This window comes from Xenopus laevis, chromosome 7S (assembly GCF_017654675.1).
Source record: "Xenopus laevis strain J_2021 chromosome 7S, Xenopus_laevis_v10.1, whole genome shotgun sequence".
Classification (NCBI taxonomy): domain Eukaryota; kingdom Metazoa; phylum Chordata; class Amphibia; order Anura; family Pipidae; genus Xenopus; species Xenopus laevis.
Window position 1 is genome coordinate 105,247,031 of NC_054384.1, and position 18,521 is coordinate 105,265,551.

An 18,521-nucleotide genomic window follows, 5' to 3' on the forward strand; every position below is an offset into this window, starting at 1 on the left:
ATATCTACCAGGCAGCTGTTATCTGGTTCCCTTCCCATTGTTCTGTTGTTTGGCTGCTGGGGGGGGGGATGATATCACTCCAACTTGCAGTACAGCAGTAAAGAGTGACACAAGTCACATGACTGGGGGCAGCTGGGAAACTGACAATATGTCTAGCCCCTTGTCAGATTTCAAATTGAATATAAAAAAATCAGTTTGCTCTTTTGAAAAACAGATTTCAGTGCAGAATTCTGCTAGAGCAGCACTATTAACTGATTGTGTTTGGAAAAAAACATGTTTTCCCATGACAGTATTCCTTTACTACCAGCTCTCCTGTTGCTGATTTTTCAGGTCTAGATTACTTTGTCCCATATATACAAGTATACATCACGACAAACTTTACAATGTTCCTTCCTGATAAATGAAGGAAGAATGTCATTTGGGCAAAAGAAGATGTCATCAGTATTTTCCTACAAAGTTCTATTGAAGTACAGGTATGGGACCGGTTATCCAGAATGCTCGGGACCTGGAGTTTTTTAGATAAAGGTTCTTTCTGTAATTTTTATCTTCATACCTAAAGGAACAGTAGCGCCAAAAAATGAAAGTGTTTTAAAGTAATGAAAATATCATGTACTGTTGCCCTGCATTGGTAAAACAGATCTGTTTTCTTTAGAAACACTACTATAGTTTATATAAACAAGCTGTTGTGTAACAATTGCAGAAACTGAAAAAAGGCTGCTGTATATGGCACAGGTAAAATAGTGGATAACAGATAACACCATTATGTTCTACAGAGCTTATCTGTTGACCTGAACCTTTTCTCCTTTGAATGTCTGCCCCCCTTGCTACACAGCAGCTTGTTTATATAAACTATAGTAGTACTTATCTGTTATCTACTCTGTATACTGTGCTTGAATGGCTGCCCCCATGGCTACACAGAAGCATGTTATAAACTATAGTAGCACTTACCTATTCATAGTAGTGAATCATATATTAGGGCATGTAGCTGGTTATTCTGAACTTTCTGGATATACAGATCCAGCACCTGTAAGTTTTTCAGTACTATATGGTTTCAACATCCTAGGGGGATCTAAGCTATGCCACTACATAGCGTTTTCTAAAGATGATTTAAATCACTTAGATGCACAAGACCCCACCAATGAGAATGCTGTTGAGCGGTTTGTCACCTTGTAGACATGAATGTTTGTGATGGGCGAATGTCCCTTTTCGCTGGAAAAATTGCAAATTTCTCGAGAAATGGCAAAAAATTAAGGAAACACATATTGACTGGCTCCAATTTGCAGGATTCAAAATTAATGCTGGCAACAATTCAAACGCATCGACAATTTGACGCGCATTAAAGTCAATTGGAGTGCATTTAATTGTCGCTGGCATCAAAAAACTGGCCACCAGCGAATTTTCATGGCAAATTCGTAAATTTAGTTGCTGTCTGTGAAACGCGGTTATTCACAGTGAATTCTCACCTGGAGAATAATTTGGCCCATCACTAATGCACGTCAATATCCACAGCAACTGAAGGCTTTCTAGTTCAACAGCAGGGTTACAAGGAAGTAGCAAATTAAATTACTGCTCTCATGTAAGGGTAATGGCCTTTAAATTTTTTTATTGGCTCTGTCCATGTTTTTGTTCATATAGGCATATAATACACAAAAGCCATGACTATCTTGTAAATTATATTCTTATAAACGGTTAGTTCTGATGTCATCAGTTATAACCCGAGTTCTTATGTCATTTCGGTCAAATGACTCACTGAAACGTGTGTATTATAATAAAGTACCCCCAGTTGCAAAACATGAGGATATTAGAATTCACCTCGGAGTTCCGTGACCTGTATAAAAACACTCTGCCTTCGGTCACGTGTTTTTATATGGACATGAAACTCCTCGGTAACTTTATAATATCCTTATATTTTACAAAAGGGGGTACTTTATTCACTATATAATATGATGCGGTCAGATCTAAAGCCTCCCATAACTTGTTGGTTAGCTCAAAACACTTGTAAGTTGCTTTACATTTGATGGAATTTTAAGACTCCTTTAAAACTCAAGGATATTTCAATCTTCAACCAAGACAGCTATGCATGCAAGTTAGACCATAAAACAACCAGTATTAAAGGACAATGGTGGGTCACATCATGGTTCAGGTGTATTGTAGCACAGACAAAAAGACAGACGCAAAGCTTTGGTTTTAAGATTTAATCCAAAGTACAGGTGCCAAAACAGTTTGCTTAAACCCATTGGAGCTGATACAGCCGGTAATTTTGACAAGCCATCAGTAGAGTGGCACCTGCAGTGTAAATACAAGTTTAAATTCTAGAAAAACTTTTCAAAGAAATAAGAACACAAGCCCTTTGCTGTTAGAAAGCTCAGCTTTACCTAGTCTTACGGGATTTGCTGCATCTTGTTTGAAGTGCTTAGTAGGTTCAGACTGTGGGGACACTTGGCAAACCAGTTAACCAGTTTAACAGAAGCAGATTGTAAAAAAGGGAGGAGGGGGGCTCATCTTACCTTTAGTGCTCAACTCTTTATCCAGAACTTAAAGAGTTGACTCAGCCCAAATTAATCTGTATCCTGGTTCCTGTTCGCCAAAAAAAAAAAAAAAATGCAACCCATGTCTCAAATGGCTACCATTGTACTTCTGCTCTTAAGGTTGAACAATAGCCGTTTTACTACCATTGGAAACCCAGATAACAGCTCAGTATATATATTAAGTGCACAGTTTATGGTCCCTATACACTCCCAAAAATATTTACACTCACTATGAAACAAAAGACATGGTAAAATTCGCTCATTTGGCAAGGTGGGTGGGCAATGTTGTGCCAATGCAACCCTTTAGCCCTGGGCTAAACAATTGCATCATAATGAAGGTACTATGAAAAGTCACAGCGAGGACCACATGAATGAGCCAATGCCGTTCTCGATCCGACAAAAAAATCAAGCCCGATTGAGATCTGACCGATTTTTGGACAGATTATCAGTTGGGGGAGGCTCATTGGAGGTCCCCATACACAGGCAGATAAGATGCAGAATTGATCTAAAGGACCCGAATCAGCAGCTTAAATCTGTCCGTGTATGCCCACCTTAACAGAAGCCAAGTTGGGTGTTTGTCAGTGCTTTAACGCCCCACTCTTTAACCTACAGGGAGTGGCGGAACTACCGGGGGAGCAGGGGGTGCGAGCGGGCCCGCACCCCCTCAGGGCCCCCCGGCAGCCCGTGCGCCACTAAAATGCAGTCCGAAAATTGTGTGCGGAGGGGGCGGGGCCCGGCTGCGCGTCAGGCATCAGGGCCCGTCCCACTCTAGTTACGTTACTGCCTTCAGGGAAAGAAGATATTCCCCTGGTTAGACTGCAGTTTAAATGGAATCCTGCCTCAGATTCCAAATCTTCAGATTTTAGGAAAGCCGTTTACATTCGATAAGGAACATCTGTCAAGAGTTCCATTTAAGGTGGCCATACAAGGGCAGATTAAAGCTGCAGATATCGGTCCTTTAATTCGGCATCTTATCTCTGACGGGTCCTCCAGATCGACATCAGGCCAAAAAATCAGCCAGATATCAATCAGTTAAGTTTGATGTTTTGTACGATCCAGGAACACATTGGCTAGTTGATGCGGTCCTGCGACCCGTCTGAGCCCATTCGTAGTATTGCCGAATGTTCAGATTCACCCGATAACGCTCAGCCGGAGCGGATCTTATAGTGTATGGCCACCTTAAACCCAGCAGTCAATCTATAAAAGTAACCATCATATTCAGAGGGAGGAATTGTAAGAGTTAACTGTTCTAGAACTTGACTAACCTATAAAAAGTTAGCAGGACAAAATCTGAAATTTAAAAAAATAAAAGGTTCAGGCATGTTGTGCATTTAACCCTCCAGTTTAAAAAGTGCTATTCCCTGAAACAGAGGATGCTGGGATCAAAGTGACACCTGGAAGGTTCACAATAAGGCATGCCTTCAACAAGTTCACTGACCACATGTCCAGATAGCTAAAACATGCAAGTACTTCATATAAAATAGTGATAAAACTATCTATTCCCTATCACGAGAAAGTGGCAATTTCCATTCCCTTACAGTAAAAAGATTTAGTGTGCGTATGGAACGCTGATCTGCATTTAAACATATGGCGAGGTCTCATGATTTACGTCCATCTAGTGAAGAACTTTAGAGACTTCATAGAACACCCTCTAGTGGTCAAAGTTTAAGTAGGATCTGCTGTTGTATAAATAACATCTATTTTGTACATAAGTCCACTCAATTTATACATTTATACTTAACTGAAGGGAACCTTACTCACAGGATATATTCCTGTCCTGACATTTTCATCAAATGAAGTGCAACATTTTAGAGGGTTCAAGTCACACTGAAGTGACTGATCAAGATCCATCTATGCTTCTGTAAAGGGAACACAATCCTAAGAAAGCTGTGCATAGGGGTAAGAGGATAAAAAAAAAAAGTTAAAATAAAATTTAAAATTGTTCTAGTGCCATTTAGGTCAATCAGTTGCACAGCTGAGAGAAGCCCCTAGATAACAGTGGCACTGTATCACCATTATAAGAAAGACGAGATTCCACCACTGTGTGTGCCATTTTGGTTCTAGTACTGGCAGTCTTCTGAGCCATTTGTCTTGTATACAGTCTAAGTAGGAGGCATCTACAATCCAGGCATCTTGGCCCATGTCCTTGGATGACATTCATACAACATTCACCAGAGACCCTGTGTTTGGGATGAGAGGTCCATTGCTAGGTATAGCAATACAGTCATCCGCTATGAGGACACTACTCATGTTCTTTGAGGGTGTAGCCTTCTCCCCAGCTGTCTCGTCATCAGATGAGTTCTCAGAAACAGTCCCAGAGGAAGGTCCATCTGAGGAATAATCAGAAGTCTGCTCTGAATGCTTCCTCTTGTATTCTTTGACTGCCACCTCATTTTGGAAGGATGCTATTGTGAAGAAGTCAGTGTTCTCCCCAAACCTAAAGAAACATGATGGAAATAGAAAAAATTAAAGGCATGCTCAGAAGGGATGGTGAGAACCCACCACAACTCAACTAACAACTTTTTACACACTCTACAACGTGTATACTTCTCACTGCTCTTCCATTCCTTTGCTTTCTCCAACAGTTTTTTCTCAACCCCTCCACTCCCTCTTATATTTTTTGATCTCAATCAGATGGTGGCCATGCTTAAGTCCTAGACCTTCTAGCTAGTCAGTGTGGGAGGAAAGGTAAGCAAATGGTTTAAGCAGACTGGAGGGCTCAACGGGAAACCTAGTATCTCCGTGGCAGAACTCATCCTTTAACAAATATTTCGGATGGGATTTTATACTCATACCATGAGCCAATCACGTTCGTATATATTTAAAAAAAACAAGTTATTTTGTTACTTCAAAGCCAGGAAACTCGCAGAAATTGCTCTGGATTGCTTACCTGCCACAGACTTCAAAAGGGTCAATCCAAATGGTCATCTCGTCCCATAGAGGAAGTCTTGAGTAGTCTAGGCCACTCATCGCACAGGCCAGAAGCAAGGACTCATCCACATACTGCCAGGGATTGATGCGGATACATCTGCTCAACACATAAAACAATGACATCTGAAGATTTTGCTATAGGGGCAGGTTTAGGGCCAGGAAAGATCATGGAAGCTCATGCAAAGCTAAACTTGTAAGATGAGCCAGTAATACTTCAGAGGTTTGGGGGTAATGTGTCTCAAAGTTCATTCAGCTGTAAATAATTGAATTGGACAAACCCATAGGAAAACTAATGGGAAGTTATAAAAATCATGGGTAGTGGCTGTTCGTACCTGTAAGCCTGTCCCCGGTCAGGTTTGTCTGGGTACCAGTGGCCTTGGTATTTCTTATTCAAGAGACGTGCCATGTTCTCTGCCAAAACCACCAGTTTCTCAGGCTTCACACACCACTTTAAGCTCAGAATCTTCACAAGGAAGGTGACTGCTGCCTCTATTTCTCGATGCATCTTGGCATAGGTGAAATCTGGGTAGGTGAATGTGATAATCATCACCCAAGAAACAAACTTCAAATAAAACCCTGGAGCTACAGCCAAACGTTATTCACCATATTTTTAACATGTACCTACGAGACATTTTATTGTGGTGGTGGTATCTCACCACACTAATCAATGTTTGTGTGAGCTTCTCTGAGGAATGGGAAGGCCAACATGGTGCACACATACATATAACAGGGATATTGACTGTAATGGTGTTTGAATGGTAACCAAATGCTTCAAATAAATATGCATCAAATAAAGTGTTGTTGTAATGCCCATTGTGAGCTCACAACATTGCATCAGTGACTTGAGGGGGGGCACATGGGACATAACTGTTACTTTTGAATCTGAGCTGAATGCGGAGGATCAGTTGCAAACTCACTGACCAGTTATGTCCCATGTGGCCTAACAGACTAACTGAGAGTTAGAGAGCTGAAAGCTATTGGCTATTATGTTACACATCCAGTCACTTCAGCCTAGAAGATGTATTAGAGCTCACTCTATTAAACTCACCAGACATCGTGTCTCTCTACATGCAGAATTTTTGCAAAAGGCAGTTATTTTGTTAGATTTTGTTTGTACTGGAATCAGTTATTTGAGTGAGCTCTAATTCAGCTGCTAGGAAAGGAAGCCCCCTATATGATATATTGGATCTATCTGTCAGTGAATATCTGACACCCAACTGCTGCATGAAGACAGAACGAAGAGAAACAGATGCTGAGAGAGGGATAGTGACGATAAACTTGATTATTTCAGAAAAATGCATATTTTTGTATGAGGTATCTTATATTTAATTGTAATTTTCGCAATAGTTCCCCTTTAAGGTGGGCTGTGGAAGTCCCAATAACTACCTTGATCATTGCCCAACATTCTACCCAAAGCCTACAGGGTGCTACATCACTGAACATCTAGGGTGGGGTGGTTTTTTACATACCTAGTTAAGACTTAATCTGAATGCATGGGGCAGGTTGCACCTATCCCTGTAGACCATGCTTTTAAATGGTAAACGGCCATGCAGCTTTTATATGCATGTAATTGGGTTCTAGAGTTGTTGTCAGAGATTGACACATATATAAGGGATGTTGAAGGTATTAACCTAGTCTAGAGAGTATAGCCTTCTAGTATAAGAGATGCTGCAGAGATGAACAGACTCCTATCAGAAGGCACAGGTAAGACAGCAGTATAGTTCACAGTGTAGTGCAGAGCATATCATTAAAATGTAAACACAACACAGACCATAATAAATGTTATATATAACCTTAAAAAAAAACATTCATAGATAAAGATGTAATCCCTCTACAAGATAAGGCCCCACATATCCACTCACCAACAAAGGAAACACTCTACAGAACTTGCTTGCTATACTAAATCCCCACTCCCACTAAGTCTAATATATAACCTTCAGCATGTGGGCGTGTCACACAGGTGAAAGCTTGATTGGTGCAAACAGATCATGTGGTTATTAAATGCCCCAGGTCAGGGTTTAGGGTTGCCAGGTTTTCCAGCCAAATTGGGCTACTCATTTAAAGGTGGGTTTTGAAAGTACAAACTTGCCAAGGCACGGATTTGGGCTACTTTTTGGGGTTTGGCTGGTTTATACTTTGGAAACCAGCCAAAGTTTTTTCTTACCCTAATATGCAGAGCTTGTGTCTCCCAATGCATGTTGGGTAATGAAGTTTTTGTTTAACAATTTGCCAACTGCCATGTTAATGTGTGACTACAATACCCAGCATGCAATGGGACTGACTCGTGTAGAAGTTAGGAGTTAACGGATTTTGGGCTCTGTACCCCAGACTGTCACTCTTTACTGTGACTTTCCTCAATTTCAGATATTTTTGGGGCAAAAATCTGCTGGCCAGCTGTTGACCTGTTTTCCAATATGTATTGCTGTTGGCTGTGCAACATGCATCTGAACTGTATTAGTCACTGCACTATAAGAATTACTGGCATGGGAATGGCTTCTATCTTTCCCATAAGCACCCCACTGGAATTTCTCCCTTAATGGTGAATTGTGTTCCAAAGCCCCTTTAGAACAGACACATAAAACCAAACTCCTACATGGAAAAAAAATATTCACATGCATCATACCAATGGGCAGATTTATCAAGGGTTGAATTTTGAGTTTATAAACTCCCATGAACTCGAAATTCAACCAATTGAAAATTATTTTTAAAAAAAATAGAATTTTTCAAAGTCGGGTGAATACTATGGACCCAAAAACGTGAATCGAAGCAAAGGCTGCAAATAACTCCAAATTGATCCCAGGACGTCTTTCATAGGCTAAGGGCTCTTACACATGAGCGTTCTGACCTGCGCTCCCCTGCGTTCCGTTTTTTGGCGTTCAGCCGCAGGGGAGCGCAGGAATAGAAGCAAGTCATTATTTGAAATGGGGCTGTACTCACTCAGGCGCGTGTAGGCGCCGAACGCAGGAAAAATGCAGCATGTTGCGTCTGAACCTGCGTTCGGCGCCTACACGCGCCTGAGAGAGTACAGCCCCATTTCAAATAATGACTTGCGTCTATTCCTGCGCTCCCCTGCGGCTGAACGCCAAAAAATGGAACGCAGGGGAGCGCAGGTCGGAACGCTCATGTGTAAGAGCCTTAAAACAGTAATTCAACAGGTTTCAGGTGACGAATAGTCGAATTAGAGTTCTTAAAGGGCCAGTGTATGATAAATCTCGAAAATTTTATTAAAATTTTTTAAAAAGCTAGACTTGAATTTTAACAATTCCCCAGTCGAATTTGAGAGTTTTGGTCATAAAAAAACTTGGAAATTCTAAATTCGAATTTTCACTTCAACCCTTGATAAAACTGCCACCAAGTACAGCTGAATTTAATGCTAGAGAATTGTATGTGATTCTGGGGTAAGATGCCTTGTATGTAGTATAATACAGTTGGCAAAACTAGAATATTGTTGCATGGCTTGGCACTGGGATGTTTGAGAATCAGGGCAGGAACTATAGGAGGTAGGAAAAAAAGGCACATGCCTAAAGCAAAGTCTGTGAAGGTTTTCATTCATCCAGGTCATGGTATATCTAGTAGAAGTAAATCTAGAGCAACTGGACTTGCTCAGTAATCAGCTTCTTCAGTTCAATTGACTGCTAGGGCTCAGTGGTGGCAGGTAAGTGGGTTGCAGGGAGGTGGCCATTTTGGTATTGGGTAGGTGAGTGAGGGTTGTCTGGAGAACAAGGAAGTGGAGCGAGAGAAGCATGAGCAGGTGAAACAAATATTTGCTCCAGGCACCAGTATATTATCTTTGCAAAGTTATGGAATCCATTATCTGGAAACTCATTATACAGAAAGATCTCAATTACAGAAAGGACATCTCTCCAAAAAAATATTTAGTTTTTTCTCTGTAATAATAAAACAGTAGCTTGTACTTGAACCCAACTAAGATATAATTAATCCTTATTGGAAGCAAAACCAGCCTATTGGGTTTATTTAATGTTTACATGCTTTTCTATTAGACTTAAAGGGCATGTAAAGTCAAAAAAATAAAATCCCATTTTTACTTTCTATAATGAAAAAGAAACCTATATCTAATATACTTTGATAAAAAAATGTGTACCGTTTTTATAAAGACTATATGCAGTGAAATTCTCCCTTCATTTACGGCTGTGGATACGAATTGACAGACGGTCCCTAACTGCTCTGCAGGGAAACAATCATACTTATGAACAGCAGGGGGAGCCCCGCCTTACTTCCCAGCCATGCAGAACTCAAGCAGCTTTGTTTGTTTCCCTGTAGAGCAGTCGGCGACTGTAAGGAGATTTGTAGGAGATAAACTGGGATTCTATTTCCAATGTTCAATGTATCCAATGTTTTGGTTTTTTTTTTAACTTGAAGAGGGGCCCAGGCCACCAATGTCTTTTTATAACTTGTGCCCACCAACGGCAGGACTGTATTGGGTTAATCAGAACGCTCAGCCTTAGGACCAAACGATCGGATTACTACGAGGAGCAATGGATTGCCTGAAAAATTAAACCTTCTCAATCGATATTGTGGCCAGATATCGGGAAGCCCCTTTGGAAGCCCCCATACATGGGCAGATAAACTGCCGAATTGGTCTAAAGGACTGATCGGCAGCTTTAATCTACCCGTGTCTGGCCACCTTCAGACGTGGAGCTGTGACAAAAGATATAACTTACTGACTCCCTCTGCTGACAAGTAAATAGAATGCAGGTCTAAAGTCTCTATACATTGCTGGGATAATTTAATTAAACGGCAAGAGGTTTGCACCATATCTACTAACCCATATAACTCACATGAACCTCTCTGGTTGTCAGGTTGCACCCTGCAGCTACTTTACTCCAACATCTTGTACTAAGAAGACCACTATGAGATACCTTCTGTTAGTGAGCAAATGTGGCAGTAACCCATGGTAACCAGTTAGGATTGCAGTCATTGTTCTACCTGCATTTGCCTGATATAAACTAATCCCTGATTGGTTGCTATGGGTCACTGCCCAAGTGCAAATCTACTCTGTACTTCTATATAATCCCCCATTTTAACCTACTGGTGACATTTGTATCCAGTGGTAGGAAAGTCTTCTTCATAATGGGACTACAAATCTCTTCGGATTTCTTCGGGAAGTGAGTGCCGTATTGGTGCATCTACTGTTGGAACTGCACCTGCGCATGAACCAAAAGTGCCAGAAATTGCCAAAGGGAAGGAAGAGAACCCAATCAATATAGAAGAGCCAATTTTAACTGAAAAGGAAAAAACATAATTATTTAACATCTGGGTCAGGTGGCAACTCTGTTGGAGATGAGGGTACCATGCATGTGTAAAGTGGTGTTTCCATTTTTATAAGCATTTACTGTATGAATTATAAAGGTGGTTATAAAGGTGGATGTGGTTTTTCCAGAGAAAGGATCTTTCTGTAATGTGAAGCATCATGCCTAAAGTTACAGAATGTCCTATTCTTAGAATTTTTTAAATTGCTCTTAATTTTTTATAGTATTTGAATTATTTGCCTTCTTCCCATTCAGCTTTCAAACGGGGGTCACTGACCCTGTCAGACAAAAAACTATTGCTTTGTGAGGCTACAGTTTGGATTTTGCTGCAGCTGCTGCATGTTATAAATCATATTACGTATACTCTACATGGTCATAGACAGAACTGAACTTTTCCCCCAAAGACTTAAAGGATAAGTAAGTCTTTTATTTTAAAATCCTCAAAGAGGTGTCTATTGGGCTGTCTCTGCTCCAATGAAAATCAATCAGGCATGCGCAGGGGACACCTTTTTGTGGCCTTCATAGCTGGAGAGAGAAGGTGAGCTCCGAAAGGAAAAGGGGTGGAGCTTCACGCTAGACAAGGAAGTAACTAATAGAGCTGCAGTTGAGCTGGCTGTAATAGTAAAATTAAATTGAGTGCAGGGAGAGAGGTATCTTATTCTGAGGGATGTTCAGCCTAATTTTAAAGATAAAAAAAGAAAAAGGTTTGCCTATTCTGTAAGGGGTCATTTACAATGTTGAAGTAGGGTAGCCACCATTCTGTGGCCCACTATCTGGGCAGGGCCATGTCATCAGAGGGGGGGTGGGCCGGTGACATGGCGGGGGAGTGACATCACAGGGGCGGGGTTATGACACGGTGATCAGCGATTGGCAGATCGCAATGTCAATCAAGGGAGATCCTGCCCAGGCAGACTGTCTTGACCCGGGCAGCCCTTCTGAAAACTGGGCTGTCCGGGTCAAATCCAGACAGGTGGCAACTCTATGTGGAAAGCAGAGTGCAAAGTGCAAAAAACTGCTTCAATACAAATTGTTTTGCACTTTGCACCCTGTCTTTCAGGATTGTTGAATTTTCACAAGCCAAAATAGGGCACAGAGACCTGCAGTTGTCCCAATGAATACAGAGTTAGCTGCATTTTGCATGTAGGGACCCACCATTCTGACGTTGCAAGTTAGGGAATGGCTGCAGACAGGTGCAATGGGGCCCTGTATTTACCAACAGGCTGTAAGGACAGAGTTGGCCTCTGCCTCCCAACACTGCAATCTACACCTCAGGATGGATTTTATTCTCCACAACGAGGTGCAGAACACAACTAGATGCCAGATAGAAGAGGGCTGTCTTGTGCCCACTAACGATCCACTCTACACCTTATATCTCCAATGCAGTGCTAGGTGCAGAGTTGTGATGTGTGGGCCGCCCAGGTACCCACGGGACCTGCGGGTCGGGCGGGTTCAGGCCGACCTCACACCCCCATTTGCTGGTGGTAGGTCTGTGTTGAGCTCTTCTTCCTGCTCTCCCCGCCACCTTGCACTGCCGGCTTCCTCCGACTTCGCCCCGCCCCTTTTGTGACGTCATCGGCGGAGTGTGTTGGGCGTGGGTCTATAAAAGGAACCCGGAAGTCAGGAGCGAGCGGCTGCAGGCTGAGGGATGGCGTGTTAGTGTTGGGTGCGGGTCGTTTTTACCCGACATGCGCATCACTTGTGCAGAGTCCAGTCACATAACTGCAATAAGTATTTTTGAATGAGCTGTAAGGGTCATGCTTTTGCTCTGCTTGTCCCCAGGGTCACAGTATCTGTGTTGGGCAGTGCCATCTTCTATTCATGCAACACTCAAGCCACAGATGCATTGGTAGGGTCAGTGACCCAATGTTTTCCTCTTAGCATCTTGCTAAAGCCTTTTTCCCGTATAATGTCCTAATTTTAAAAAAAAAATTACCTTCAAGAGCTCTTTTAGCGATCAGTAGTCACTGCTTGGGCACCATTATGGTCAGTTGGCCTTTAGTGACAGTCCAGTCCCTGATTTGTGAAAAGGCCTCCCCTATACTTTGGCACCCCATGGGTGCACCCTTGATGGAATATGGTATTAGATACAATGTAACTGCACTCTATTGTAAATTATAAGGATATTATAAGTTACCGAGGAGTTTCATGACCATATAAAAGCACAAGACTGAAGGCCAAGTGTTTTTATACAGGTCATGGAACTCCGAGGTTACTTCTACTATCCTCATATTTCCCAACTAGTGGTACTTTATATAATTCACAAGTTTTAGTGACTCATGTGACATCACTACTCACCGTTTATAACTGATGACATCACTGCTCATTGTTTATAAGGATATCATTTACAAGATATTCATGGCTTTTGTGTATTATATATATATATATATATTATATATACAAGGAGGTCACCAACTGCATTATTACAGACTCACCATCAATCACTGTAAATATTGCTGGGTGACCTTGTTAACTGAGGTGTGCGGTGTTAGCGAATGTGTAACTAAAGACTGAGTTTCCTCTTGAATTTCATTATGTTGCCCAAAATAACCTTTTTCTCTCAAGACCCAAACTGGCAGCATCAGGGAAAGCAACACTTGGCTTTCTGCTTTGCTTCTCGGATAAGAATTCGCTATAGAGAAAGCAGTATTATGGCAAGCAGCTTTATTAAAAGGTTTTTATTTCTGTAAATACTTGTCAAGACCAAAAAGTTTTCTTTTGGCAAACAGTGAAAAGTCAATGGTGCGAGCAAGCGTTTAGGCGTCGCTTACGGTTTTGCCAATCGCCGGAACGCAAACTCGCAGGGTCTGTCATTAAAGGCTGCTTACCCTAACCACAGAGAATAAATATTTTCCATTGTACTTATCCTCCACTTAAGGACTCTCATCGAATTCTTTTAATAGACGAGTTATGGAAAATCTGAGAACAAAGCAAACATACGGTCATGGAATCTTTACTAAGCAGGGTTCATTGACCAGCCAGGGTTTATACCATTCCTTAAGCTTTTCATCTTCTATGATTCTACTAACAAAGCCGGGGTGAGCTCATAAAGAGAATGCCAGTTCTTTATTCGGAATTCGCAATGCTGCTGTGGGCAGAAATGGTTGATGGTATTGGGGAGTGGGCTGGTGGAGCCCCAGGCCAAGTGATATTGTTTTGAGGTGCCAATACTTCTTGGCTCAGTTCTGGTGAAAATTGATGAGAATGACACTTAGTTCATACTGGAATGGTGGAGCAACAGGGACTTCCAAGCTGAGCACCCACGTTTTATTCCTTCAAAGGGACCCCCTCAAAAATACTATCTGAATTTCCATTAAGTATAATGTTAGAAACCACATTAGTCTAGCTCTGGTTCACAGAAATTATTTACCGACCCCCTTAGGCTCACAGAGTCCATTCAAGCCCACTCTTATCTGGCCCAATGTGAAGTGATGGATTCTGGAATTTGAATTCTATTCTGGAACTTGAACTTCCTGCTTTCCAGAGATTCATAGGGACAGATTCACTAAAGGATGAAGTGGCTAACGCTAGCGACTTTTCGCCAGCACTGCCACCCGCTGGGACATCAATATTCACTAACAGGCGCAGGCACCAATTCGCTATCGAACGGGACTGTTGCTAGCTTTCATTTACACTCTATCACCAGAAGACTTTTCGCTCTGTGAACGATCGTTTACGGAACATTGGCTCTTTCGCCAGATTTGACTTCGCCACCTCAGCCCAGGCGAACTGCTAAAAAGCAGCTGGATCTTCCTCAATCTTCTGTCACTTACATCATATCCTGTGTGCCGAAAATGTATTAAAGTTCCAAAAACGCTGGTGACTTTTCATTTTTTTAAGCGGGATTGGCTGCAAAAGTTCTAACTTAGACTTTTTTGGGTAACCGGTTTTCTCCAGACATTTTATAACATATGGAAATTTTACAGTGGGCTCATGTGTAGGGCATTATATTAACTCTCTTGTCTTTATTAAGGTTCCCTGGACATTTGTAATATAAAGTGGTAACTTCAAGCATTTACATCAACGTTTACAATAAAGACGTCCATACAACTTTAAATTACCCCCCTATGCAAATTGACCTAAGCGAAAGATCACTAGCGAATTTTCGCTAGGCACAAATGAAGGCTAGCACAACTTCGCTATGAAATGCACGCACTGCCGAAGTAACGCTAGCGTAAAGTCGCCAGCGTTCGGCACTCCAGGGTGCAACATCGCATTTTAGTGAATTAGCGTAGTGGCAGCGAATTTGCGCCTGGTGAAGTGGTGAGATGTCTGCGAATTGGTCAATGGTGACAATTCACCCTTTAGTGAATCTGCTCTATGGACTTAATGTCCTAAATGTCAGGGAGCCGGGATGCTCCCACCAGGGAGGTTGTCAGGATCAAGGAGGAAGCCCACAAGGGAATCAAGGTCGCGGTGTCCAAAAGGGGTTAACCAGAAGATTTATCAGAGTCCAGGCAAGAGTTCAAGGGCAGGCAGAATAATAAGCAAAGTCTATAGTCCAGGCAAGAGGTCAGGCAACAAACGGGAACAAGATTTAGTCTCAAAATAGCAGACAGGAAACCCAGGAAACACACTGTAATGAATCCTATACTTGGGCGCCATTCTGGCGTCTTGGTAGGGTTTTTATATTTGAATTTGGCGCAATAGTGACGTCATCGGCGTCCTTGCGCCGACGTCGACGCGCTGACGTCATCGTGCCAGGGCCGCTACCCACGTGGCGGCCATGGGCGCCACAATTTTGGGAGCGACGCCGGCAGGGGAGGACACGCCGCCCGGAGCTCCTGGAACTGCTCCAGGCGGCGATCGTGACACTAAAAACCATTACTTCACAATGGGAAAAGGTGAGGGAGGGGGTGAATAGTTCTGTGAGCTTGAAGGTGTTTGAGAAATGGTTTCTACAAGTCAGAAGCAGACTATCTATGAGATCAAACATTGATGGGGTAATTGTAATACAATTTAAAGGCAATAAATAACTAAATCTGTTTCATTATTACTCATTAACAAGGACATGGCAGTTAGAACTGGGAAGGGGAGGGAGATCTATAATGTAATGGAGGACCCAGGATGCAACATGTTGATCTTTAAACCCCTAATTTTATATTTCCAGAGCCACAAGAAAAAACATTTTGGATGTAGAGGCTCATCATGTGTATGCACAAGGTATTCCATGAAAATGTCACAGGAGAAACAAGATTTCCTTTCCAGAATTCTTTCTGCATTTCAGGAGCAAACAGTAGTTATTAACCCTACCCTTAGGCACCCGAACTAAACACGTTTCTAGGATATTCGGGATCAATAGGATAAATAATCGGGTTGGTCACTGTTATTTTCCCTCTAGTGCTTCTAGGGAGATATCCTGAAATTATGCTTTGGATTTAATCTAAAGGGTAAGATCAGTCACCAACCAGCGGTGAACCAAATTCACTACTGGGATAAAAAAAAACATAAATAAGTTTTAATTATAAATTAATGTATGAGGTTGGTTTGTTGTTCCTACACATTTATTTCCCTCTAACAATGAGCTACATGGCTTGGGTTTACAGATTGGTCAGACTGCAGATAAGGCTTAAGGTCCCCATAGACGCAAAGGTTTTTCTTTGACGAAGACCGATTTTAGTGCAATCCAACCAACCAATCCATCAAAATATCGTGAAGTTATTGGGAATCGAACGATCCTGCATCTAATGATTTTTCATCCGACATCGGTCAGAAAATTGATCTGCCAGGTTAGAAAATTTTCATCGGTCACAGTGAAATCTATCCAATTGTTTGCAGGGCCAAGTAGGCAGCTACCCTTAGTTTTCTTGGCTTCAACTAGACAACATCGCTTGAAATGGTCTTTTTAGTTGATGATCGTACATTTAAATGATTGTTTCAAGATAACCTTGGTCTAACGATAACAAAAAGATCTTTTAAAAATCTTTAGATCTATGGCCAGCTTTAAGGTGGCCATGGACGCAATGATAATATCGTATGAAACCAATTTTCGTACAATATTCAGTGCGTATATGGTGGGAAACAAGCCGACTGATATCGGCAGAAGACTTCGATATTGGTCGCCTCATCAATCGGGCTGGACGGAAAATTCTTTTGAAGGCACCCAAACATCGGCCATTGTTAGCGTTGAATAGTCGGATACAGGTAGAATCCTATTGTTTCTCTCTGTATATCTGACGATTCAGCTCTACACCTGTGTCCTTTTCCAGGAAAGATCGTAATAGTTACGTTTATGGCCACCTTAAGGAATGGATTACATACAGTATAGTTAAACAGCTAAAATAGAATCATTTTGCCCAATGTTTTTCTTGAGACAGAAAAGGTCAAAGTCTGTTCCAACTCAATCAGTATGTGTCTGAGTGCTAATTTCATTAGTGTGTAGGTGCTTTTTATCTGCATAAAAATGTCTACCATTATTGAGCCGTGGGTCTGGGTTGTCCCGCAGGAATCCTGATAGCCACGTCAGGGAGCATTAAGCTGGGTCTCTGGGTCATTAGCGTCTCCAATAAAGAAACGGTATAAAGGGCATCATTTACCCAACTGTCTTTGAATTATTAGGAGAATAATTATAAATGGATGGACCCGTGCCTTGAGTATACATCTGAGGATGACACATTATCTTGCAAATACAAAGGGACAGTTTAACCTGAACAAAGAGTTTGCTTCTTGAGGAAGATGGTAAATATTTCTGCTCTGTTTCTTTCCAAAAGCACAAGCGCTCTCCGTCAAGCCTATCAACCCCAAATTGGTATCACTGGTATCCTTTTAGAATACTATCTTTAAATTCTAGGGATGTACCAAATCAAGGATTGGGTTCGGGATTCTGCCTTTTTCAGCAGGATTCGGATTTGGTTGAATCCTTGTGCCTGGCGGAAATGAATCCTAATTTCAATATGCAAATTAGGGTCAGGGCAGGAAATCACGTACATTTTTTTCCACTTTTTCCTTAATATGCAAATTAGCATTCGGTTCAGTATTCAGCCAAATCTTTCACAAAGGATTTGGCTGAATCCAATAGTGGATTTAGTGCATTAAATTCAATGCTCTGAGCAGGACAGTCAATCATTAGGTTTCATTCTGCAACATGAAAATTAGTCATAATCCAACACTGTCCACCTTGCTGAGACTTTAGCACCCTTACAATAGATACCTGCACTGGTCTATTTTGTTACACCCATGACTTAGAGTTAGACTTAGAGTCTTATTAAAGTGCAGTTGGGAAGCAGGGAGATAGAGGAGCTCCTAAAATTAGAAGGCATTTAAATGAATCCTTAAAGTCAGCTATGTATTTTATCATTTACACGTGAAAAATGGTAAATACAGTAGAAGGTCACCTATGTACTTCCCTCTGCCTGCTCTCTTGGATTAAGCATTGTTTTACACAGGACGCACTCTATTCATAGGGCAAACCAAAGGTCTTCTCCCTCCGAAAAAGAGTGCAGAGGCCTGTGGCTAGACTGTTTCAACCTCCTATTAACTAGTCTCCCATGCTGAAATAATTTGATATGTCGGGGCTGCACATCTAGTGGCCCACAAGTCCCATCCTATTATTATTGCAATTCCCTTAAGGGTAAGGTCACACCTGGAGATTTGGGGAGATTTAGTCGCACGGCAACTAATTGCCTCTTCTTTGGGGCGACTAATCTCTGTATCCGAGAAGCTGGGCAGTGCTGATATACATCAATAAAATGAATAACAGACAAAAAGGTTTTCTTGTTTTTTCACTTTATTAGACAAAATGTACACAAACAGCATTTGGCAATGAATCCAAACCGTCTTTTTGTTTTATTTGGGT

General features: G+C 41.7%; 1 protein-coding gene across 1 annotated transcript; it reads right to left on the reverse strand.

The window, feature by feature from the left end:
* Positions 1-2,180: 2,180 nt before the first annotated feature.
* Positions 2,181-7,401, reverse strand: btg5.1.S (B-cell translocation gene 5, gene 1 S homeolog). Its single transcript, XM_041571682.1, has 4 exons — positions 7,322-7,401; positions 5,792-5,981; positions 5,419-5,556; positions 2,181-4,965 (listed from the first exon to the last, which is right to left on the reverse strand). The coding sequence occupies exons 2-4, from the start codon at positions 5,962-5,964 to the stop codon at positions 4,686-4,688; spliced, it is 591 nt and encodes a 196-aa protein (XP_041427616.1). The 5' UTR covers positions 5,965-5,981; positions 7,322-7,401; the 3' UTR covers positions 2,181-4,685.
* Between the last annotated feature and the right edge of the window lie 11,120 nt (positions 7,402-18,521).